The sequence below is a fragment of the Oryzias latipes genome, chromosome 13 (assembly GCF_053564925.1).
Source record: "Oryzias latipes strain Hd-rR chromosome 13, Olatipes_Hd-rR_3.1".
Taxonomy (NCBI): domain Eukaryota; kingdom Metazoa; phylum Chordata; class Actinopteri; order Beloniformes; family Adrianichthyidae; genus Oryzias; species Oryzias latipes.
This window is the reverse complement of record NC_136249.1, coordinates 20,985,347-21,011,975: the sequence shown is the minus strand read 5'-3', so window position 1 is coordinate 21,011,975 and position 26,629 is coordinate 20,985,347. Positions and strand designations below refer to the sequence as shown.

The 26,629-nt window shown below is 39.0% G+C and overlaps 1 protein-coding gene across 1 annotated transcript in view; it reads right to left on the bottom strand.

Annotated features, from left to right (window-relative positions):
• Nucleotides 1-26,629, bottom strand: part of sik2b (salt-inducible kinase 2b) — a 37,933-nt gene that overhangs the window by 8,771 nt on the left and 2,533 nt on the right. The window contains exons 2-8 of the mRNA XM_004075670.5: nt 26,031-26,147; nt 20,809-20,872; nt 12,518-12,679; nt 8,421-8,545; nt 7,802-7,925; nt 2,478-2,704; nt 554-706 (exon numbers count right to left, since the gene is read on the bottom strand). Of these exons, the coding sequence (XP_004075718.1) occupies nt 554-706; nt 2,478-2,704; nt 7,802-7,925; nt 8,421-8,545; nt 12,518-12,679; nt 20,809-20,872; nt 26,031-26,147 (972 nt within the window). The remainder of the gene's footprint in view (nt 1-553; nt 707-2,477; nt 2,705-7,801; nt 7,926-8,420; nt 8,546-12,517; nt 12,680-20,808; nt 20,873-26,030; nt 26,148-26,629) is intronic.

Genomic DNA, 26,629 nt, shown 5'->3' with positions numbered 1-26,629 from the left:
ACAGATGTTTGACATCATTTGGCAGCTTGAACTCCATCCTACTCTGCAGGGCTCAACTCTGCAGCTGCGTTAAATATATGACAAAGTCTGCAGGATAATGCCATTGTTTTACTCCTAAGTAATGAGCTTGGCATAGATGTAGCAGCAGTTTTAAAGATGTAACTCCAGCTCTGTGTGTTTGGGGAGAGATTAGAAATGCCCCAGAGAAATTGTGTCATTATGACTAAAGACGGGCTGCGTTGGGTTCATAATCCCAGTTACAAAGATCTCAGGCAAATGAAAGGAAACTACACAATAACGGCATTAAGCAGGAGAGGGCTAAGGACGAAAAAAGCTAAATGATGTAAGCAAAGGAAATGAATGCACCGAGATCAAGGCTGGGTGGGAAGGGCCGCACAGAAGACACGGATAAATAAACAAATTAGCCCCTTCTGTCCGTTTGTTTGCTCGGCAGTGCAGGTGTGAATAGCAGAGCTTTGATCACCGGGGTCGGGATAGTAGCCCGCACACATTATTCAGGAGGCTTTTAGTTGCTCTGGAGATGCCTGGTTACCTTGATGACCGTCTGCTCAGCGATGGTGCTGGGGCGCCGCTGGCGGGCGTCGAGCCTTTGTTCCACAGGGAAGCTGCATCGATGGGCCTTCAGCCGCTCGACCAGCAGGTAGTAGATCGCAGCGAAGTGGTTGTAGCTTTTATTCTGAAGAGACTGAAACATAGCAGCGTAAATGAATCATTTTGTAACAAGCATTATTGGTAAAGTTGATCTTTTGCTTCTGTGAAAAGCTGAAATTTGGCAGATTTGTTTTCAACTAAGCTGGCATAAAACTAAGGGTACTGCAGAGGATGGAGAGAGTTTAATCAAAGTCCCAAAACTAAGACGCTTTTTAAGTTCCTCCCTGCTGAGTTTGAAGGAGCAGGGCAGATTTGATGGGTATAACCCAGTTTGTTTTCCTATCAGAGTCAATCTGTGCTACACAACAGCCCAACTGAAACTGATATGAACTGAACTGTGACAAGATAGTCTTCAGTTTTTCCTGCTTTGGTTTTTTTACCTGTAGCCAAGTTCTGAGTAAAGGCAGCAGTGGCAGGAAATACGTTCAGAACAACAACTTTTTTTTTCCTTTAAAAGTTGATTTTCGGTGACAGCGGATTCATACATTTCTCTGGATCTTGTGCATCGTCTCCCCCACAGTGGCCAGACATTTGCTGTGAAGTTTGACCCATTTCTTTTAACTTTCATTTGCATAAAAACTGAATTTTGCTCCAGAACTGATGGTAGTTTGATTTCACACTTCTCTTCTCCTGGGTTGCAGGCAGATTGTACATTGATGTAAACTTTGCATACACTTAAAGCTTCTTTAAATACAATAATGACGCCCTCCAAATGCCCCCTCGACCCAGCCAAGAGTCAGAGGAATGAAAGAATGAGCTGAAGAATAAACAAAACTGTTGATTTTTCTATTGGATAAAGGCCTCCTTTGGCTTTTACTGAACAGGCACCTTTTTCAACCAGATGTCAAATGATTCCATGAACAGCCAGTAAACTATAATTCAATATTCTCAATCCAAAGATCCTTCATCTCCTCAATTTGCTTTGAAATATGAAGCAAAACGGACAGATACTGCCATGAAATCATTCATCAGTCATGCATTGCAATTCTTGTGAGCATGTGAAAACTAAGTGAAATGAGATTAAATGGCAGACTGATGTTTACTTCAACCTCTAATTGCTCTTTGGAAACACGTTGTGCTGTTGTGAAATGGTAACATTCTCGCCAAGTAATTTCCTAAAATATAACTGTTTATTAAACAAAGTCAAAATGCAGACAGTGTGTGAAAAATCTCACTGTAATTTACCAGATTCTAGAATCACAGAAGAAATTACTCAAGGGGATTGTTTTCTGAAAGTTACACCGTCTGAGAAAATACTTCATTTTCTTCAGTTTTTTTAAAAGACTATCTGAAAACAAAAACATTTTCAGAGTAACTCCACATTGTGTCGATTTGTCCTCATTTTTTAAATTGAAGACTTGAAGACAAACTTAAGCTGGAAGACCAAATCTTCAGGACAAATTGCAGCCATCAGGTCTGTGTAACTGTAAACCTAATTTGTGTTGTATTATTAATCTACTAACAACCGTTATCACTGGAAAAGAAATTAAATATAAGAAAGTGGTAGCTGTCAACTATGTCTCTAAGATTTTTGGTTTATCCCAATGGAAGTGCAGACACTTCATTTAATTGAAGTATTCAGCTATAGAGATGAACTATATAGCTTAAGTGAAACTGGTTTTGGAATGTTGGCACACTTAAGATAACACCCATTAACCTAACTGCTTTGTAAATATGATCATGCATCAGTATCAAAAAGTAAGTGACTTGCAATTTACAACCATTGCCCTTTGGAGTCAAGTGCTTTGATGGTTAAGTCGCCAACTAGTTCTTGCAGTTATAGCGGTTTCCTTTTGAAAGCTTACCTCTATAGTCTTTTGTTGGTCGATGCCAAGGCTGTGCATCAGGCGAAGGACCTGTTCGCTGTATTCTCCTACACCCATCTCACCCTCAGCTGACAGTGGCTGTTGGTACAGGACGGGCCTCTGTGCTGGGACGTCCAAAGCCATCCATTTGTGCTCCTTAATCTGTGCCAAGGACAGGCGTTTGGACGGGTCCAGGACCAACATCCTGCGGATCAAGTGTTCACAGTCTGCCAGAATGAGAAAGGAGCAAATACAGAGGGTGCAATTATTTTTAAGAAGTTTCTGGTCAACAAATGCATTAAAAAAAGGAAATGTTCTAAAAGATTAATTGAAGCATAAGTGTTACTTCAACTTTGTTGGTTTCACATCTTCAGCTTTTCCTGACAATTTCCAGCTGCATTTTGACCAGCGAGGACAAACTCTCTTTTCAGAATTCATGTGGCTGTGCAGCTCATCACGATGGAGAAAGGTTTGCCTCAAACCCTTTCCATAAGCTGGTAAACACACACGTTCTGTTGTACAGGTTTGCAATAAAACTAATTGCTCAATTAGCTTAAACATATGTTCTGTTTAACTCGATGCATGTCTGACAAGGCCTGTAAAGAACGTGAAGGCAGCAGCTCATTTGGGTTTTCCCTGCAGCTACTTCCACACAGCATGCATACATTCTTTTCCACTTTCCATCCCTCCCCATGAGAACTCTTCACCTCTAGTTAGGGGCTAGATGAGTTTGACGTCAGACACAGCTGGGTTCTAAACAGGATTACAGTTCCCTTGGCTGTGTTACTCAGGCCTGGATGCCCTCCTGCTGCTTGCACTGCATTCCCTGCCTGCAACATCCTCACCGTTTTCTTAAAAGTGCTATTGTCTTGAAGTAAAAAAGGTATCTATTCAAGAAATAGCCCAAGCCATTAGTTGACATCTCTAATTATTTCAAATGCCAATTCAATTTAAAATAACCTCTTCTTCTAATGGGTAGTCTCATATAATCAAAAAGGTTGCACTTAAGCTTCTTGAAGTCAGTTTAAAAATAGATTGCATTTTCTCTTTTTTTGAGTTACAGGAGTTTAACCTACAGCATAACAAACCCAATTAAATTAGTAAAGTGAAGTTGTTACAAAAGGAGGCAGGCAAGAGGAGTTCACTTCATGCTGCTGGTAACCTACTTGCCTTGTTCTCCTGAGAGCTCCAAGACCTGTCTGCCAACATTAACTCCCTGCTGCTTCTCAGCACCCCCCCGCCCCCCCAACCCAAATCTACTAACATCTGCTTGCATCACGGTTTGATTCCCAACTCATGCTTTGTAGTTCAGCCAGCTCAGTCTTTTCCCCAATTATGTGGTTAACCCGTGTGCCCTTCATCGCATTCTTTCTGCACGCCAAGGCCTGTCTGCAGGAGCATTGTTACCTGTATTTAACTGTATACCAATTGATGAACAGTGTTGAGGCTCTGCTTCAAGCAAAGGATTTTAGAAGACTGAGTTGCCCTCGCCACGACTGATGCACCACTGTGAGACTGAGGACGGGTTCAAATCCATTTAATTTTTTTCAGATAAATTCCATCCTTAAACATGTGAACAGATGTGCCGCCTTCCTTATCTCACATACGGGTGAAGTAGCATGTGAACTTGAGCATATGTAGTAGTACAGTAAATAAAGGTGCGTTAGTATAAGCGGCCCGAGCTTTCCTTTCCTCCTTCACTGCCTGTGAGCAGGTGCCCATTTATAAAACCGGTTTGGCTGGAGAGCCCCATGTGACCGAAACACCACGTTAGCGTGACAACCCAATGACTGTAGAGAATAATGCATGATTTATAGTTGAACTTTTACTGATCATAAAAAAACGTTTGAACCAAGTCATTGGTTCACGCTACGCAAGTGTGACTGACTGACAGACACGCTGCTTTTAGCTGGAACATTACACCAGCATGACAGCACTAACTTTTAGAATCCTGCAGTACTGACTAATCAAGAAGTAATGATATTGTAAATTTTACTGCATAGTTAAACCTATTTTAGGAATTGGAAAATGATAAACGAGGGTTTAAGGAAATTAATGTCATGGCTGAATAAAATAAACTGAATTGATTTGTTTTTAAGCAGCTGGTGTTTATAGAATTAATATGCGTTTTATTTTTCTTTAGCTGTACATATTTGTCAAGAAATAATACAAACATAACTAAACATAAATGTTTCATGGCAGGAAAAATCAGTTTTTACTCTTCCAGACCAACCAACTTTCACAGTACATTTGCTGATGATGCACCAATGAAGGGCTGGTTATTTGCAGCAATAAAATCTAATCTATCTGCTTCATTTTTATTTTACTAATAAAAACAATAAAAAATAAATAAATAAAAACATTTGTGCAATCTTCTCAAGTGAGATGCAATGGGTCAAAGGTTTTTTTTTGTCCAAAGACATACTAGAGAAAAGTACTTTTTATGATTGCATATATGCATCTCAGTGTATATAAATCACACCAAAGCTTAAAAATAAAGTTTTCAAATGCAACCATTAAAACATGACTGAATGCATAGACAACCTGAGTCCCTATGAAGCTTTGAATAAAGAAGAGACATGCAAAGGTATGCAAAAAACTGAAAAGGTCATTGATCAGTGCCTGACCACAGCATTCACTGGACTAAAATGTTCTAGTGAGAGTTTAGAGTGAGGTGCTAGTCTGTTCCCTGCACCACAGAGTTGACCAGAGAGAGCAATGGGAGGAAATGAGGTCTGTTTCTAGTAGAAGAAATGAGAACACTCTGTTCTTCACATTTGGGGGGGGGAACAGGGGCAGGAGTGAGGGTGGAAAGGCGGGTTGGATTGTCAGTCTAGGCCAAGAACTGACATTACACTCTCACATTCCCCGTCTCCTAATTGTTTCAAGGCTCGGAACAAAAGAAGAAGAAATGACATGAATTCCAGCACTCCCCCTTACGGAGACTTCGATCATGAGGAGCAAATAGACAAACAGGAAGACATTTCATAGACAGTGGGAGTCAACGAGACATACAGAGGGTCTCCTGGAAGAGCCTGCAGGAGGGCTTTGCTGCCTTGTCCCCCAGATTACATAAACAGCTCGTGCTCTGGATTTAATCTCCAGCCTGCAAGCTAGCACAATTGCTAACAGCGGGGCTGCTTTGAGACAGTCATATGACCTGACTCACTCCTGCATGTAACACATGACCCCTGCAAATGTTAGCAGTCAGTAGCCGCGGTTACATGTGCAAAATATCTTGATCGGATCAAAGATCGGATTATAATTCAACCGTGTAAATGGGCCCAGAAAAACTTTTTCCGATTAAAACAAAACGTCTACATGGGCCACACTTTCGTCTGGAATAAATAATTTGCACGTGCGCCGGAAGAGGAAATGAGTCTCGCTGTAAACAAGCTGAGCTGCCACAAACATAGATATCTGGCAGTTCAGTAATATACAAGATGATCTTCTAAACGTGCATTTATTATTGTTATAGTTATTATGAAGAGCATGTCCGCTCATCCTTTTATTTTGAATCGGTTTGGTCAGTGCTTTGTTTATTGTGGAACGGAGCTGGAAGAAGGGTTAAGAGAAAGCTAACACGCTAACAACATTAGCCTTCTTTGATGAACACAAAATCCATGCGGGAAATGCCACAATCTGCATCTAGGCTGCACGAAAATATGTGGGAATAACATCAGCCTTTATTTAGTCAGGACATGACTGGAAACACAAATCCACGTGATTGTTTGAACGGTTTCTAAGGACTGACCGACATTTCTGCTTTGAAAAGCTCACTGCCCCAAAGCCGCTGTGTGAGCTGGAAGTCCGAGCTCTGCTCAGAGACACATTTCTACCGGGAGACACTGTTCTCCTGAGTCCAGCAGCTCGTTCACCTAGAGCAGCGGGACGGATCGCAGCCCGAAGCCTCCCACACATAGCACAAACGTAACAAAGCATCCTCCCCTCCCCTCAAACACAAAGTTATAAGTCCGTCTGTTCTGTTCTGCAGAGACACGGTTCGCTCGGTCCACCGGCACCCGAGCCTGGACCGCGCAGGGTCCAGACGTCAGGGGGCACGAAGCGCTCCTCCCCGGCACCCCACTTCGTGAGGGGTGAAGAGTGCTTAACACAAGGCGTCTGCAGAGCAGCCGGTTGGTCCTGTTTGTGCTCCAAAGCCTTCTCTGGAGTGAAACTTCTTCAATGCGTGATGTTAAACCAGAGCAGTAGCGACGCACGATCAGAATGAACCGTTTACATGCAAAACGATCGGATCAACAATCAGCATAACCCACCTATCTCGATCGCAAAGAAATTTTGATCCGAATGAGTCAGATCGGGGCAGAGTATTCCGAGCGGCGTGTTTACATGACGAATTTTTGTTACGATCAGGCGTTTTTTCCTATTACTTTTGTCCATGTAAACGCAGCTATTTTGACAGAGTGCCCAATGCTGTACCATCCTAAAGCATACTGTTCTGTGTGATCAAACGACCTGCTCACTACTTTAGCCATGATAGACGGTGCCAGTAAACATTCAACAGTACAGTGACTCAAAGTCAAAAACATGTACGATGACTCATGCCCTTTTTTTTTTAAATAATTTAACATGAAAAAACTCAATGATTCACAAAAACTTTCAGTGTTTTTAGAAAAAAACTGACAGATGTGACTGTAAATCCAGGGTGCCATACTATAAAGATTGATACTTTTAGGGAAGTTTTACAAAATATTTGATATTGGACTTACCTGTACTAGTTAGTTAGAAAAGAGCTTAAGACGCCAGCAGGTAATTTGTATGAGTAATACAAAGGTCAGTTTTACCAATCTACAGTAAATCAAAATTGAAAGCTAAACTAGACATTTTAATGCATCAACATCAATCTATATTGAAAAGTAGAATTTAAGTAACACCCATTTTGTGAAATGACATTGCAACACAACCTCAGAGAAGGAAAAAAAATGTGATGTGTAAAAATGTGATGTGAAAGTCAGGTAGTTAAACTGAGAAGTTACATTTCAATTGGCAAAAACCTGCACTTCTGGCGATGCTTGCCATTTGATCAAAGACTGTTTTTCAAATGACATGGAACCTGACCTCTATCTTTCACCTCAAACCAACGATTACTGGACTTTTCCGCAATAACCCATTTCTTAGCATCATCCCTTCTGCAGGACTTTCCTCATAGTTCACCACAAATCCTCCCCTCAGATTAGCTACACTTTAAACAAAAGAAGGCAGAGGAGTATGGCTTCCAGGTAATACATGTGATGCCTAAACCCAGACAAACTTTGCCTTGATTGTAATAAAGTTCTGGACGAGTTAAACTTGTGTCCGCTCACCTTCAGTCATGAAGTATGGGATGCGGAACCTTCCTTCTAGGACTCTCTGTCGGAGGACAGGCAGACTGGGCCCGTCAAAGGGCAACGCCCCGCACACCAGCACATAAAGCACCACCCCCATACTCTGGAAACAGATGCATACAGGGAGCAGCAATCAATAGACCAATCAGAGATGACAATTATTTTTTCACACATCCACGCACACCCTTCTGAATGAAAGATTCACCGGTTGCTCTTAATTATATTAATGTTACTGAGCCTCTTCTAAAAAAGATTGAGATTTTTTTCCCATGATGCTTTTGTCTTTGGCCTTAACCTTTGTATCACGTGGTTGTTTAGCTCTTAATCATTATAACCCGGTAATCATTTTTTATTTTATTTTCAACATAAAACCTGTAAACCATCAAGGTTTTTATTTTCTTTCAGGATCACGTCAGTAAAGACACACATAAGACCGATGCTCCATCTTCATCTTGCCAATAAAATGTTAAATTACATTAATTGACTTCACATAGCTTTTTTAAATGGATCCAACAGTAGATCACTCCCATTAAAAGAAGGGAATTTAAGCACAAGAATGTGAAGGAGCTGTCGTTTTGGTTAAAAGAAATTCTCTTACCCAGATGTCCAGCTGTGGGCCCTCATACTGTTGTCCTTCAAAGACCTCTGGAGCAGCGTATGGCGGGCTGCCACACCATGTAGCCAAAGGCTCTCCTTGTTTAAAGAAGTTTCCAAATCCAAAATCTACAAGGGACGACGCACCAACAGTAAGCAGGCTGAAGACAGTTTTAGGTGTCACAAAACTCCCAGCAGACAATGTTTCTTTAAGTAATGCCTGCAAGGGAAGAACATTGGCCCTTTAATATGTTCTATAAAGACGTGTTACCCAATATGTTTAAGGGTTTGACTATACACATCCACAGAAACAAGAGTGGATTGAGACAGAGCATCTGCTGGCACCTTTTACATAATGCACTATGAGAGACACATTTTTGCACAGTGAGGAAATGGCCTCAGTATGAAGCAACTGCCCCTGATGACTGGTATGAGGTAATCTGTGCTGGACTGTGAAAGGCTGCATGCAGAATGACTAAAACTTTCATCTTCCGAGAGGGGAGAACTTTTAAACACACACAATAAATGCAGAACATTCTAGCCTGACTTTCATTAAAGCTAGCATTTCAGATCCATGTGAAAGCTCAGCCAATTCATACGAGCTCATAGTTACTCCATCAAATCACATGTTTTCATTGCAATAATTCCCCAATCAAATGTTGTTTGGTATCTGCATTTGATGATTTTCCTTAAGAAAAAAAAAATTAACAGATGAATAACTGTTTTAGCCCATCATCAATTGCATGGTGTCATGGGACCAGGCAGCTGCTCTTAACTCTCAGCTCCCACCCTTTCTCCGTAATTTGAAGCAGTTACATAAACAGAAAAAAAAAGGTTTTGCAAAACATATAATGGATAAAAAAAAAACCTTATGTAATGGGGCTGGAGGTGATGTTGGTTGGTACACACAAACACTGGCTCACACAATGGCGCTTCGAGAGTGCCAGAGAGATTTATTATGGAAATTGTCTTTCCTCTTGACAAACCTTTACAAAGAGCTCTGCTTTTAGCCTATTTTTGATCTGAACACATTTTCTAAAAATATTAGGACTTGTGCACAGTGACATGCGCTCTGGTGTTTGCTGCATAAGTCAATCACTATTCAAAATTCTAGGTTATTTATTTTTTTTTTTTTTTCAAGAAATAATCTCTGACACTGACAGGACAGGTAAACTACAGCGTGAGCTTTCCAGGTTTTTTGCGATTAATGAGAACTTTTGTGCAATTTTTGTGTGTGTGTATGTTCATCTGGGATCCCTGCAACCAAAAGACAGATATTGTGTTGCTTGTCTTTATTAATCTTTCTCCCAGCTACCATCCACTTTAACAAAAGCAAAGCAAAACAAGGATATGGATAAAGACTCTTCTAGAATGAAGTTAGTTTTATTTTTCTCAGAAATATTGCAGGAGATTAAAAACAAAAGTTTATTATACATGGATGAGATTTTAAGGATTAGTCAATGCAAGAGAGAAGGACAGACAGCAGATGTAACACATGGCTGTTGCAATGGAGAAGTCAGTAAGGCAAAGCAGCTAGAACCTTTGGGTTTCTAACAAAAATAGCTGCTGGTTGCTGCGAAGGTGAGATGCGAGACGCAGGCAGAGCCGTGGTTCCTCATCAGAAGCTGTGACCCATTTCATGGAGCTGAATACTGATCAGTCATCTTGACGTCAAACGCGCTGTAAAGCTGCAGTCTAATAACAGCAGTTAGAGCTCTACAGGAAGGGCGGAGTGGTGGGGTTGTGCAAAACTTACATTAGCATAATATCAAACATGTTGCATTGGAATATTATATTCATATTATTGGCCACATTCCCAGGTCAAAATCCTGATGAGATGGATATTCTCTGGTTGATTTGGAAAAATGCACAGAACAAATTTCATCACAGCAACATAATTTACTATAGGGTCTACATTTTTTTTTTCGATGTTTGAACTTACGGTACAAATGACAAACTGAGGTTGCACAACTTTGAGCCTTCACTGTCCCTGTGCATGTGATTTTGAATGCTACATGCTAAATTAGCAGTTAGGCATAGTATAAAATAATCCTACTGTCAATACTGGACACATGGAAAAGAATTTTAAAAGTAAATGAATATTTGAAAATTAAAATAAAAAAAAACAATACAATTTAAAAGTAAAAAACTAAATCACACTCATTTAGCATTGTTAGGTGTGTCTCCCTTAAAAAACAAAAATAAAAAAGCATTTTGGTCTTTGTGGATGGAAAAAAGCCAGGTTGTCAAATCCCATCCTCTACAGTTTTTAAAAATCAGAGTTGGAAAATGAGCTGAATGTCTAGACTTGTTTGGAGATATCTTTAAGGGAAAAAAGCCAACAATAAATGTGGCACAGCTTTACATGGAAATATGGGTTTGAACAAATGACATTTTTCACAGAAGATGAAGATAAAATCTCCATTTAGAATTTTTATCTCTCTAGTGTGCTGGAAGTATGATGATCTGGGCAAAGAAGCCTGACTATTTGCATCTATTGTAAAATAGGTTTCTGTCCTGCTTCTATAGCAAGTTAAAACTTCCCTTTCGGACGTTTATCCAGCAAACCCAGAACAGAGAAGCTAAAAGCAAGAAAAGAAGATGTTGCCAAGGTTCTATTAATAAATATTTCAAAAATCCTAATAAAATACAGCAACATCACAGCAGAAAGTGGAGCAACAAGTTCTCCTGAAACAAAAAATAACTGTCAACTGAAACTACAAGTGTTTCTACAAACTACAGTCATTGGATACACTTAACTGTGCACAAACTATTATATTTGCAAAACATTTTCTTCTAAGATCAGGTGTTTATGTCAGGCTACATTTGACTCATTTAAGATTTGAAATTGTTTTTTGAGAAATAATTTTTTTGAATCCCAGCAGTTGGAACCATTTTTTTCCATGTCAAATGTAAAATAAGAAATTTTCAGTTTCACCGACTTTTATTTTGAAAATGTTTTTAGCGTCAACAATATTTAGTGGACCATAAGAGCCTTCATGTATGTTTTCATAAAAGTATTAAAGAGCTTTTAAATGCTGCAAACGGTCATCTAAAACAGAGGAAAAGAAAATTTAAAGGTAAAGCAAACCTAATCCAAAACTTCTGCAAAACTCTGCAAAGAAAGAACTTCCTCTCTTTCTCTAATCTTGCAGCCTTCTTTTGTTTTGGTTATTCCTCCTCTTCTCTCCATCCCCTTCAATCCACCATGTCGACCCTAAAGGAGCTGTTTGAAGTGAAAGCATTAAGGGCACTCCCCACTGCTACCATGGTGTTCTCCTCTGCAGCCACAGTGAGTCTGACCTTTCTTTCAGTGGCTGTCAGTTAAGCTTCATACAGACTGACCAGAGGTGGTCTTTGCAAAGATCGAAAGCATGGCTCGTTGAGGAAAAATCAGAAGCATCCACACAGTTTTCACCTGTGGGATTCAAAATGATGGTAACATTACACATGTTTGGAAAATAAAGTTTAATTATTTGAGTCTGTGCCCAGTCACTAACTTGTTGAGTTAGACATTTTTCTACAAACATTTCTGAATATAATAAAACATGTTCCAACCGAATTAAAGCATGCCTTTTTTTAATTCTTGGATTACATATGGGAGAGTTTGAAAAACAAATTACTGAACAGCTGCTGAACAGACAAAATTTTAATTAGGCATAAGGAAAATTTGGGTCATTGGCATATCAAGCAACTACTTTAACAACAGTTTCTCTAGACAAAATAAAAGATTTATTTCATATTTACAATTATTTAGAAATATATATACAAATGGAAAATTCACCAATTTCTACAATTGTTCCAAAATTTTCTTACATTATCTGTGAATAATGTTGAATTTTTGTCTGTTAAGGGTCAGCAAAACTGTTTTTGTGATGTCGGGATATCTGCTGTTCTATTTTCCTAGCAGGAGCAAGCAGATTATGACCGCTAGTCAACACAGTGTAAACAAAAAACACCCTGGGCAGGTAGTTAGGACATTTTTGAGCTTTATCAGCAATGATCTCATTGCAAAAAATGGATCAAAACCTTCATGAGAACATCCTGTACTTATCATCCCACAGCAGGCTTGCAGACCTCCCAGAACTATGTTTACAGTACCTGCAATCTTGATGTTCATGTGACCGTCCAACAGCAAATTTTCAGCCTTCAGGTCTCTGTGGACAATGTTCCGGTTGTGACAGTACTCGACTGCAGACAGAATCTGCCAAAACTTCCTCCTGGCCTCCAGCTCACTGAGACGCCCATGCTTTGCCAGATAGTCTGCAACCAGAGTGACAGACATTGCAAAGAGGTGATAAATTATGTTAGAGGTATATGCAGATTCTTATGTTGATTTCAGAATCACCGACACTTGAAACACGGTTTAAGAAATAACACTGAAAAGGTATTTTTATTTTGCTGATTGTTGGTCCTTGGGCAGAGCAAAAAAAATAATCCATTTTGATTAGTAGCAAGTTTGGTACAAATAGTGGCTCGCAGTTCCTCCATTGGAAAGTGTGCTTTGTGAACTGATACGGTGGGAGATTTGTGTTGTTTTTCTTTAGAAACTCTTATTCTAACCCTCTAAGCAGGCAGTTGTGAGTCGGCAGAGTGTTATAGTGCTGAATGCACCCTGCTGACACAGCCATGGAGAGGGAAAGGAGGAATTGGAAGGAAAAAGAGTCTTGCAAAGCAACATTCTGCTATGGAACATATTGTTCACATTAGCACAAGCTGGATTAGTGTCTGCTGGATATGATACCATGTATAGCTGTGGAAGGTTGCAGCATGCACATAAACATAATCAGGGCAAATCAACACAGTGATCCAAGCATGAACTTGCATTCTTGTCCAGTGAGTAATACAAACATTGGACATTTTTGTTTATCTGCGTAGCACAGAGCAGTACAATCTACAGCCTCGCATTTGTTTGGAGGAAAAAGGACAAACTCAATCTTAGTACTATTGCTAGTTAAAGCTTCTAAATCACAAGTCTTTGCCATTTAAAAAAAAAACATTTTGGATTATAGATTTATTTTATGGTGATGCATTTTATTTTCTTGTTTCCAGCAGTCTTATTTTTGTGTTGTGTTTTTTTTAAGTCAGTAAGGGTCCTCTTCACACTTCACTGTCTAGATAGCTTGCGAGCTCTTCAATTCACACCCACTGGAAAACAAGAGGACACTTTGCATTGGCTTTGCTTCGAGCTGGCATAAACACAGACCACCAACCAAACCTGACAAAACGGCAAAACTACAACAACTAACAAAATGACCATTTTTACTAAAGCTTGTTTTACAACAGATGAAGTAGTGAAAAGCTTAAATAACAGTCCCTTTTTTTTCCTTGCAGGTTATTGTGTTGCTGTCATTTCTTCCTGTGCATGCTTACAAAAAGGACAGGATAAGATCATTGATGAAATTCCAAACCAGCCTTCTGTCAAAATCCACTGGGAAATCACACTAATCCACTTCCACAGGTCAATACCATCAAAAACATTGTGCAACCATCTGAACATAGAAACATTTAAAGTGGTGCAAGGCTTTTTTTTTTTTTTCCCCTGGAGTTTGATGCCATTTACGACACGGCCAGAGCAACTCCACAGCTCCTTGTTGCCCAAAAGCTTAGCCGTGTCCTGGGAAATGGATTCAAAAAACATTTTACAGTACGACGTTATGGAATTCAATGTCATTACTCAATGAAGCTGATGGTAAATAGTTAACACCTGAAAAAATGAGAGATGCTGATTAAAAAGTAGCTTTCAAATTCCTCTTGGACATGAGGTTAGCTTTCAAGCAGCACTGCTAATCAAATAACACAGCGATACGGGGAATCTGTCAAGAACATCCAAGCTTGCATCTGTAACAACAACACAACTTCAGAGTATAATTGCTACTGTGTTAAACTTGGTACTTTTAAAGTGGGCTCTATTCATCCAGGGTGTCCAACAACCTTTCTGGTTTTGACACTTAACTTACATAACATGAACTCATTTAGTCAGATTAGATAACCCCCCCCAAAAATGAATCCGTCATCCAAAAGAAAAGAGCCAAGACGGTCCTTCCAGTACCGATGAGGCTCGTACTTTCAAAAGGTTTTCACCATAAAAGTCTGATATTTGGTAGTTTTAACATAAATAAAATTACTTTCCAACATTCACTTGATTTGTTTAACATTTTCTAGCAAATGTTCCACTAACACTTGATTCAAGCACTTACACTTGCCAATTAATTTTTTTCCGCTCATCCCCATTTTTACTAAATGCGATGTAACATTGATCAATTAGAGGTTTGTAGCTATTAAAAAGAAAACAGATTTATTACTTTAGAATCTGGAATGTTCAACTCTTTAGTGGCTCAGTTCTTTATGCACAAGCAGCAGCATTGTGTGCCTGCTGGGTACAACAAGCCATTATATCGTGTTCTAAATGCAGTGTACATACAATGTCGTACAGCATGTTGCCCAAGCTGAATGATGAGTAATCCACTGACAGCGTTGATTTGCTTTAGAATCTCGGCACAGCAAGGTACAGAGAGATGCATTCTGGGAAAGTGAGCAAGAATGAATCACAGGGATCTTGGTAAAAGTGGAACAACCGTTGAGATTTTCTCTAAGAGCTGGGTGGGGAGCTAAATCTCTCTGCAGCTGCTAGGGTTTGAGAAGGAAAGGTCTCAAAGATACAAAACAGCTTGTTGGACAGGGCTACTGCTGAACTTTAGGCAACACTGCAGGGCAGGCAAGTGTATGCGTGTCCATATGACATGACAGTAGGTGCAAATGCACCGTCTGTCACTTGTTCTGTTTGCACCTCGGTAACTAATACCCAAAACAGTTAATAACTTTAATCAAGTTTCATTTATGTGCAGGCAAATGGATGCAGGTGCAGACTCTGTGTTGGCACACTAAGGGGGGGTACCTGAGCTGCTCTCAAGCTGCTCCTACTGGGTGTGACAACAATATGGTCTTCAAAGTTTTAAATTCACACAAAAAGGGAACAAAAGAGGTTGGGTGATCATCCTTCTCTGTTGAACCCAGATCCTTGGAGAGAGAACCTGAGGTCTATGCCCACGCCCATGTGAAGTGTCCTCACCTGGGTTTCACTCTTCAGATGAAGACAGTGAACACTCTAGTATAGAGAGGTGTTCAGTAAAATGACAGCTGTGAATTCACTAAAGAGGTTTAAATGAAACCTGAAGGCAGGTAGCATTACAATTAGACAGCAAATGTTATATTAAGGGGAAAGAAGCATAAAAAAAAGCTGACTGCAGAAGGTCACTGCATCTTTTTTTAAACAGTATTTTTAACTTGGGGAAAAAAAGGAAAAATTGTCCAATTTTCCTATTAAAAGATAATACTCATTTCTTTTTAAGCAAGATTTTTTTTCAACACACCAAGTCATTTTCCGATTACAAGTCTTGTCAAAGATTTTCACACCAATAAAGGAGTCTTTTATTCTATAATTATTAATTGCAGGCTTCCTGTTCATGTGAGTGAAACAAAAGTTCTACAATCTGCTGCAACATCTGCATAAATCTGACTGATGAAGATCTAAGCTTCTAGCCATATGCAAATAAGAATGGGTCTTAAAAATAGCCTGATACTTCCTCTCATATTAACACTCGTTTGAGATTCATCTTCCTTTCAACAGTCAGACAAGAGATCTGGATGAGTAATTTTACTCACTGTCAGCTAATACACTCCCTCTCACTCCAGCATTGCTTTCTTAAATATGCGTGTCCTACATTCCCCCCACCCCCCACCGAAGCATCTCTTAAATTCAAAAGGATGTCCCCTGCTTTTGCCTCCGTTTTCTTCTGTCTTTTTCTCTTCTGCCTCCGTTCTCTGCAACTATTTGGGGTTGACCCAGTTTTTCAGGTTTGATAAATCCTGCAATGTTGAATCAGACTGCTAAGCAACCGACTGACAGCCACAGAGGCATATCAAGGAGCTGCAACTGATGCCTCTGCTGTGCTCAATATTGTGCCCACCCATCCCTCTGGAGGAATGAACCCATCATTCTGCCTTCTGGGGCTGAGCCAAAATTTGGTCTTTGTCTTTACAGCATCAGACACACATTTTGCCTGCTGCTCCTCTACAATCCTTAACCGAAAGAAAATTGGCTTTCCTTCAACTTGGAGGGGCTGCCAAGCACCCCCAGCACTGCCATTGATCACACCTAACACTCTTCTAAACCGATGGCCAGAAGCAGACCGGAGGAATTCATCATGTCAAAAAAGGGAAGGCAACTCTCTGGAGGGCAATAATGGAAGAAGAAGGTGCAGGTCAGCTTCTGCAACTTGCACGGCTGAGTGCATCATGACTCAATCTACCTCCCCAAAATGTGTTTGGAAAAATCAAAATGTTTTTTTTTAGGTTTCATGTGATGGAAAACAGCAGCACATACCTAATGCTGCAGCTACCAGTCAGCATCTGCCTGGTTGAGGCAAAGCTGCTGTTGCTGCAGTTGATGTTGACATATAAACGTCTTACATAACTGCATTACATTGTGCAACTGCAGGAGAGGGGTCTGATGAATCAGGACACAACGGTTTTATAATATCCAGCAATGACACATGTGGAAAAAATCTGGATTATTGGGGGAATAAACTGATTATTCAATCTCAAGAGGTCATTTTAAGGAATAAATGATGTATAAAGAAATGTACAAATTATCAAGCAGACTTTTAAGAGCTGCAATCAGTCTGAAAACATTCAACTAAATATTGTAATGTTTGGACATTTAATTATTTCACACTTATGGTAAAGTAAGTATTTTCCACAATCTATTTTGTTTTACAAATAACTGCGTAAATACTCAGTCTTCCTTAAGATTTTAAAGTTGAATTTTCCCCTCATTCACATCTTCTCAGAGCCGTTTCCCAGTTCTCTTGAGGTCAGAAGAGCAAGAGTTGTTGCTGAGTCAGCATCACAAGTGGCACAGTGATCTCTCAGACACAGGATGCAACTGATATGAATAACAGGCAAAGCCTTTTGCTTAAGTAATCAATGTTGCTCTGCTGCCTAAGTCATTTAAAACGTCGGGGGTGTTTAAAACGATTTTTCTATATTAAAATTGCAACAAGAAAATATTGCATATTTGTCAATAAATGTATGAATCCACTTTCATGGATTCATGTCCAACTCAAGTTTGTAGTCTGGATAAACCACTGCAAATGTGTTATAAAGCTAATGGTAGACAGAGATAAATTCTTATCTTCATGTGTTATTCTTGGTGGGACATCTCTGTCCTTGCTTACGTCAATGACTCCAATTGTTTCCACTTAACATTTTTGGTGACATAATGAAATAATTCAGCATTGTGTTGTTTAGGATGAAACTGTTGACGTGAACATTTTTTTCTCAATATTTACAGGGCAACATTGAGTACTTCCTTTCAACTTGCATCTCAAAAAGATGAATCTGACTTCTGACCCTCCATTGCAAACATAACAACCCCCACCTTAATCTGCTTATGTCATTTTTTTCATCAATATAAAATCCAGAAAGCGCTTATGTTGGCAGGATAAATATTGTTATTTATCTTGTATAGACTTCTCCCTGTTGATGTTCTCAAGTTTTAATGGTCATCTCTGGCACACATGGAAATGTAGAGAAGTTCACAAAGGCAGCTTCAACTTGTTTAATGCAAATTTTTTTTAACCAAACTTTCTGGGAATAAATTTTTTTCCTGCCAATGCAATATCAGCAAATTATACAACAGATAAATACATGAAAATAACTTCCTCAAGATAAACACATTTTATATTTCCTCAGTCCAATTTGAAAGAACAAATTCTACAGAAGGTGCTCTTAAGGTTTAATGTCATTGCTTGACTTTAGGAGGACTGACATTTGCCAAACTTTAGGATTTTTGAATTGTCTTTTGTTTCAACAGCATTGGTTTCTTTTTTATCTTGAAGAAAGTTTAGCAGTAAAGTCGTCAATAGGTGTGGGGAAACCTGCAGCATGTATGGCAATAAAACACATTTAGCTTTGCTTTGAAGCTGCCCGTCTCTGGCCTTTACAAGCTGCCTGTGATGTCACTGTGTAAGATAAGAAAAAACAGCCTTGGTACGATTACAGGCAAATTACCGGCAACACATGACAAGGGTCAAACAATCCATCCAAGGTTTTCCTTAAGCATGTGACCTTTGAGAACAGTGCTGGAATTAAAAAGGTACAAAAGGAAACTGCAGGATTTTATTTGTTAAATATTCTAAAAATGTTTGTTTTAATGGGATCATAACTTTCAACTGTAACATGATACTAAAAAAAGAGATAAATAAGCATTACAAAAGAGTAATCCACATGACATCCTTTGGTCTTTTAGGACCCCTGCCACGCATGTTTTACTTTTTTCAACTTTTTTTTTGTCCCCAAAGAGTCAGCTAACAGTGAGTCACAGTTATTTCAACCAAGGAAAAATGTAAGACATGCAGGAAAGGGGTAACTGAGAATAAAGGGTTAGTAAACACAGCTTTAAAAGAAAAAATGACAGAAATGTCACCTTACTCTCATTAGTAATGATTTAGAAAGTATAATTTCCAGGGTTTTGTACATATCATTGCAATGATAAATGAATAGCATCTTTGTATTTTAGAATAATAGTCTTAATTTCAAAGGATTGTCAAGTTCTCTTTAATTCTCATTAGAGCTATTCTTAATTTCACCACTTAACCTTTAAAGGATCATTGTATAAATTCCAACAATTGTATACATTTATGTATTTATTTTTATATATATTTATAAAAATGAAAAAATATTAGTTCCATTTTTTGGTTAAATTTTAAATAATGTATTAAAAAATATTTTTTAAAAAGGGACCAATTAGTTATCAAATCAAACTTTATTTATAAAATAGTGCTTCTCATGCATTTGTGCAGCTCGAAGCGCTTTAACATTAAAAACAGAAAACACAATATTACAGTAAAAACCCAACCCACCCTTCCCACTCCCCTCTGTTAAAACACATGTCCCATGGCCCCCACGTTCAATGAATAATGACTATGTAACTTTAAATAAAACAAACAAACAAGTATGGCTTGGCTCTGCTGTGAGGAAACAGTATTTGGGAATCTCTTCAAACCAGGGGCCAGCCCGGCCATAGGAGCATCGCCACAGCGCCCACCCAGACTGGTACAACACTGGGATCCACTTCACAGCCGCGAAGCAGCAAAGTTAAACTCCAGCTGCCCCAGCAAGGGCGACAACTGCGGCAACAACCACCGACCAAGCCGGCAAGCCCTGGAAGAAAAGATCCCCCCAAGAAACACTGGGCCTAAAATCATGATAAGATACTAAAATTAAAGACAGAAGATGTATATAAAAACATAAAATTGAGAATTAGATACATAAAATGAAATTAAATACAAAAAATAGCCTATACTAAACATAATAGAATAAATTAGCAGTTAAAATCAACTGAAAGGGAAATTAAAAAGATGGGTCTTGAGCCTCTTCTTAAAAACCTCTACAGTCTCTGCGGCCCTGAGGTTCTCCGGCAGGCCGTTCCACAGACGAGGACCGTAATGGCAGAACGAAGCCTCACCATAAGTTTTGGTCCTCACCTTAGGAACAACTAAGAGGCCGGCAACGGAGGACCTCAGGGTCCGCGAGGGCTCATACTTTAAAATGATATCATTTAAATAAGAAGGCCCAAGACCATAAAAACATGTATGCATTATTGGCTATGGCCATGGAATAAAACATTCACACTCACATTCTGTTTGTTTAGATTCTCATTCGTTGATGCAGATTCTATTACACTAAGTGCGACTGCTGAAATATTATATCTGATTTGTTTGTGTCATTACAATAGTGTGCAATTTTTCAATTAACATTTGTGCAGTTATAAATCTAAACAAATAGACAACTGTGTTTGTTATCATCTATATTTTTCCACAAAATAAATATTTAGTAAATGGCCAACTGGAATGTGAGTTAATTAATAGGTTTCTTTCCCCTGGAAAAACTAAATAACCATTACTAATCTATTTAAACCAGTAAAATTGCTTTATTATGAATGTGTTCTGATGTTTACACAAGAAATTTGAAAACTTGAAATTGTTTGACTTCTTGGTTCTTCTGTTATCAGACACGGGTTGTGTCAGTTAATAATACAGACACCATAAACTTTATCGAATTCAAATAATTTGTTTTTTGGCTGAGAACTGCTTCTGATACGGTTATTTTTTATTGTAATAAAACATGGAGGGAAAAATGTAGCTGGACAACACAATGGGTATGGTAAACTGTATGGGGAAAAAAAGTATTTTCTGCATCAACATGGACAAATAAAATAATGCATTTACATTATTTTGTGGCATTTTCTGACACATAAAATCAGTCAAAGTCCTTATGCTGCACAATATAAAGATTTCTCTGATCTTTCTTTTGAACGTATCACTCACCGAAGATCTCCCCGCTCTTGGCATACTCCGTGACTAAGTAAAGCATGTTCTTTGTTTCCATCACCTGGAGAAGGAGGGACAAAGGAAAAGGGGCAGAGGGAAAAGAGAAAGATGCATAAATAAAAAAGAAGCACATTGTCTAAATCATGTACCGGTAGTCTAAATTAAAAAAAATAAAACTAAATAAAAAAGCATGGCTACAAAGACTTCCCTATTACACAATCAACTGCTGTGCTCACTCAGAAACTGCAGAGCACAGCATTCACAAACTCACAAATAAAATCAAAATCCATGAATGGCAAAGAGTATAAATGTGGCATCGATGTAAGAGAATGGAGGTGGACGATTGCTGCTGCACACTGCGTTTGAGCGGCACTTAAAACCTTTCAGCCCTGACACGCTGCTGTGTTGTGTGGGAGGAGGACCAATTTAGAAGCAGAAACACTCGGAAGATGAAAAGAATTAAATGTAGAGAGGAGAATCACACTGAGAAGGGAGGATGAATCAGGCTCGGCGAGCCAGACATGGGCACGAGGAATCCCACGCTCTTTTGTTGGCATTCTATTTTCCATCTGTTTCACTGACTGGTTCATGGATGGGGGACATGAAGTAGTGCAGCAAACATATTTCATTGAATGCCATTATGCAATGGAATGATTGTTTATTCCTGAGTAGTGAGACTGTTGTAACTTTAGTGCAGCCCCCTCTTTGTTCAATAAAGTTAGCACAAAAGCACAGGTGCAACTTGTAACATTAATTGTAGTTTTGTTCCATCGCCGTTTGCCAATGTGAACAAAAGCAAGGGCTTGGCATGCCCCACTGGAATGCAGTCATAACTAAAGGGATTCCTCACACCTGTGCCTGAAGCCATGCGTTTTTCACTGACGGACAGCTTTGTTTTCCAACTACCGTTTTTCTTGTGCCGTGTCAGCGGCGATGAATTAGTCCACAAAAATATTGGTGATTTGTTTTGCCTCCATAATCTTATCTATTATTGTTGTCATTTCTATGAAAGCAGTGAGTTAAAGTTGAATTTGTTTTTCCCCCCAGCATGATTTCCCATGAAAAACAGTCATAAAGATGAAGAAACGGAAACACGGAAGGATGTAACAAAAGCTTGAACTTTATTCTTAAAAGAAAATGGTGTGAAACATTTCAACTTTAGTATTCTTTTGGATTTTTTTTTATATGTTAGGCAACTGGTAGAAGCAGCTGTGGCCTCAATAGGAATTTTTATTTTCTGCCAGCACTATGAAGACATAATTTATTACTTTGAGCAATTAATGGTGATATAATGATTTATAACTACTATATTTTACACTTTTACAGTTTCAACACACCTAATTACGTTGCAGAGACCTCCCAATACATGGAGCCACTGCCGTAGACTGTATGCTATCAAGTATAGAGGCAAACACATGGAAAACCTAATGACTTTATGTAAGACTTCACATTAAATTTTTGAACATCCTTAAAGGCCCACTCCAATGAAATTAGTGTTTTTGACTTGTTCTTGTAGCTTTTTCTCATGATAGAGGACATATATTAAGGAAATCAAGCTTAAAATTACATTTCTGAGAATTTAAAATAGCTGTGAGTCAGGAGCTAACAATTTCTGTACTTGCAGGAAGTCTTGGCAACCTACAGAGAAGACAGAAAGCTGTAAACAACAATAGAGTCAGAGTACTGCAACACATGAAAAGAAAGAAGAAAATGAGAATGGGCAGACTGGGGTCACGAAAGAGGTCGCAGAGGACATAATAAACAAGACTGAGGTCTGCAGTTAGTTTGTGTATCTTCATTAGCTAGAGATGTCCTTTTTGGGCCAAAGGGTCAGTCCCAGTTTATGAGACAAAGAGGTACTAACTAATTGACCAAAGCTGATTGGATGGGAAATTTTCCAGTCCGAACAAAAAAAAAAAGAAAAGAAAAAAGGATCCCCACCAAAATAACTTTGCACAAAGCTCAAACAGTGAGATATGACTGTGCAAATTCAACAAATGTTCATTTGTAATTAACCAAACAACGCAACATGACCCAAACTTTTATATAATCCTCACACACTTATTCATTTAGAGAATGCTTGGTGGCAAAAAGCTGACATAACAGGATTTACCCAAATGAAAGCAAATATTCAAAGACACCACTCATATTACGATGGTAGAGCAAAGAGATATTTAAGAATGAAAATGATAAAATTCTAGCACAACTGATAGTGCTATTGTTATTCAATCATTTCCCCAAAACAAGGTTACTTCAATGCACTTCCTAAACTTGAAATATTGCCACAGATAATTTTGTTATGGCAAACAATTTGCGGCTAACCACGCCACAGTGCATTGAGCATTGTTTATTACTTTAAACTATTTAAATTAATTAAAAAAAACTAAATAATTAAGAAAACTATTTTTGGTATGTTTTCAAACCTCAATACAGTACCTTCAGTTTTGTGTACTGTCACAAATGTTGTGAACTAGCTAGTCTGCATGAGTTGTATCCTGCTGTCAATCAATAGGGATCGACTTTGTGACGGCAAACAATATAAACTAGAATAGAAAATTTTCCAACTTTGACCTGTTTAATGAAACTAAAGCTTCAGTAGTTCTCACTAAAGAAAATCATTAAATGCTTTTACAAACATTTTCATTTTAGTCCAAAAACAAGAAAATAAATGCTGCAGTTGAATGTTGCCAACAATTGCATCTTTGTGATATGCAACTGCTCTAAGCTGATTTGCATCATTCCTGGTAAATAAATGTACAAATAAACACCACCTATGCTACCATATTAGGATAAATAAATCTTCAGGTTTTAACTTGGGTAAAGTTCAGAAAGATCATTAAACAAGTAAATGGCGTATACTTGTACAGTACTTTACTATCTTCTTAGAAGGTCCAACGCGCTTCACAGTCACAGTCCAAATCACCCATGCACCCACACACATTTACACACTGATGGCAGTTCCACTGCTGAACACTGAAACCAACCTATAACCACCAGAGGCAATGTGCAAGTTCAGCGTCTTGCCCATGGACCCTTCGACACATAGCCAGGCAAGGCGGCAACCGAACCTGCAATCTTACGATCAGAGGTTGACCGCTCTACCTCTGCGGCACGACTGGTAATGAAATCCCTAATTGCCATCATTAGAAAGGTAAAGGGTATCTGTGTGAAACTGATCATTATGCAATAGTGAACATCCAGGGGAGCTCTGTCAGTATTTATTTCAGATATTTTAATCTATTCACAAAGTCATTGCTATTTCCTTTAAGCTTTGGATAATAATAATAAGTTGGTGGTCTATTCGCACAGACGTAACAAGAGCAATCATGCAAGCAAAGCTGGAGTCGGTCAGTTATTAACAAAGCCCCCACATACCCCCTCCCTCCCTCAGCAGTACAGGTTCAGCTCAGGAGCAGTTGTTTGTTTATGCATTAGAAAACAACCCGCTTTCCTGCACTTCAACTGTCATAGATCCACAGAAACAAAGTATAAGCACTGCTGGACTCTGCTCCACAGGAGGACGTGAGCAAAAGACGCCTTAACAAACGTCAACAAGACTTACGTTTGACTTGATAACAGATGGTTGATTGAGACTGAGCTTCAAAACGAAAGACTTGGGCTTCAACTCCAATCTAATTATTAGATCAGAGTTACTAAGCCATTTGTCTTAAATGAGACTAATTTGCAGTTTGCTTCAACAAAGATTAAAGCCCCTGCCTTCAACTAAACTGATTTTCTTGGTACCCAAAGTAAATCAGTAAACCATTTAAACCAGTGTAATCATGTAATGCTTTTGATGAGTTACATTCAGTTATATAACAAGTGAAAACAGTTTTAGGGGACTTGTCAACTAAACAGTGCATCATTTTGTCATTTTAATTCCACATTTTGTCCTCCTTTTATTACAAGGTTCTAATGCAAACTTCTACTGATGATTCTACTTTCCCTTGAGGGCTTCACAATATTCCTTGTAATTATTAAACTCTATCGGCAGTGGCTCAGGCAGTTGAGCGGGCCGTCCAATGATCAAAGGGTTGGAGGTTCGATCCCTGCTCCCCCCTGCCAACTGTCGTTGTGTCCTTGGGCAAGACACTTCACCCTCCTTGCCTCCAGTGTGGTTCCACTGGTGTGTGGATGTGCATGAATGTCCCGGTGAGGGTCAGGGGGCCGTAGGCGCAAACTGGCAGCCACGCCTCTGTCAGTCTGCCCCAGAGCAGCTGTGGCTTCAGTAGCTTACCATCACCAAGTATGAATGAGGAGTGAATGAATAATGGACACACTGTAAGCGCTTTGAGTGACTTGAAAAGCGCAGATAAATCCAATCCATTACAAATGTGTGCTACGTTGTCTTTTAATGCCACCGGTCAGTTTACCATGGGACAGGCCGAATTTCAAATCAAGTTGTTGTTTTTTTAATTCAAAGCGTATTAACATAATTTCCTCAGTATCCTGGGTTTTTTATATTTAAAGGAAAGTTAATTCTATCAAAATCCTTCTTCTTAAAACTCCAAGTATTTTTTAACTAAAGTATAGATAGGAGGAAAAGGGGGTAAGGTTGAAGAGAATGTCACTTGCTTTGTATGATGGACTCTGCCAGACTTATGAAATCAAGACACTTAACATCTCATTTAGATTAGCCAAACCGCTGTAAATCATCTACCAATGCTGACTTCCTCATCTTATTTTTAAGTGGAACATCCACACCCAACCTAATTAGGGTTAACAGGTACATTTGAAAATAAATAACAGTGATAAATAGCATAGTGATAAATATAAAAGAATTTGGAAGTAATGAAGCTCGACGGCATCAGATGAGAGATGAAAGCTGTGATGCACAAGGTTTTCCAGTTGGACAATGACCCCCCCAAGCATACCACAGAATTAAAGCGGAGTGGCCCACCACAAATCCCTGATCTGACTCCAGCCGACAATTAGGGGACGGCACAGAAAGGCGAGTGTAAGCAGGCATAACCACAAACCTCTGCCAAGAGAAAGGAACAAAGTTCTTGTGAAGTATAATCCTACAAAACAAATTGTGTGTTTTATTCTTCTAAACACTAAATTTGAGGATTGGGGGGCCCAAACATATTAATAATGGGGGGGGGGGGGGGGGGGGCTAAATTTTCAAGACAAACAGACAGGTAAAGCTTTTTTTAAAGTTTGTTCACATTTTACATCAAAATGAGAGCAGATAATGAGAGCTGAACTTGTCGACTCACCTGGTAAAGCTTAATGATGTGAGGGTGGTCCAACATCTTCATGATTTGAACTTCCCTGTAGATCTTCTCCAGGTTTACAGCGTCTAGTTGGGTCTTGTCAATGATCTTAATGGCCACCTGCAGAGTGAGCAAGCAATACAGACAATGATTTAGTTTCCCAATAAGACACAAAAGTACAGGTGATAACTGAACAACTCTTCAAAATTGCAATAAAAAGTGTTTATTTTTTACATTCCAGCAGAAATGAAAGAACTGCTTCAGAAAAGTAAGATCCAAACTGGTGTTAAGATTTGTATGAGTTCATTTCAGACAATGTGTGATTCATGATGAGCAGTTTAAAGAATTTTCCTACTGCATCCCTTTAACACATCCAAACAGGCATGGCTATGTGCAAACTAGGCTTCAAATATAAACAGTTTTTAATAAAGACGTCTTGACGGTGGAACAGTTTTAACTTATCTGCCTGTGTTTCATAAACAAGACGTCATCAGTAGCCTCCAATCCTCCGTGAGCCAAACTCCAGAGGCCAACAACAAGAAACACCAGTTCTAGGCAAACACACCACTTAGTAAAAACCAAACAGGTAATACAAAAGCTTG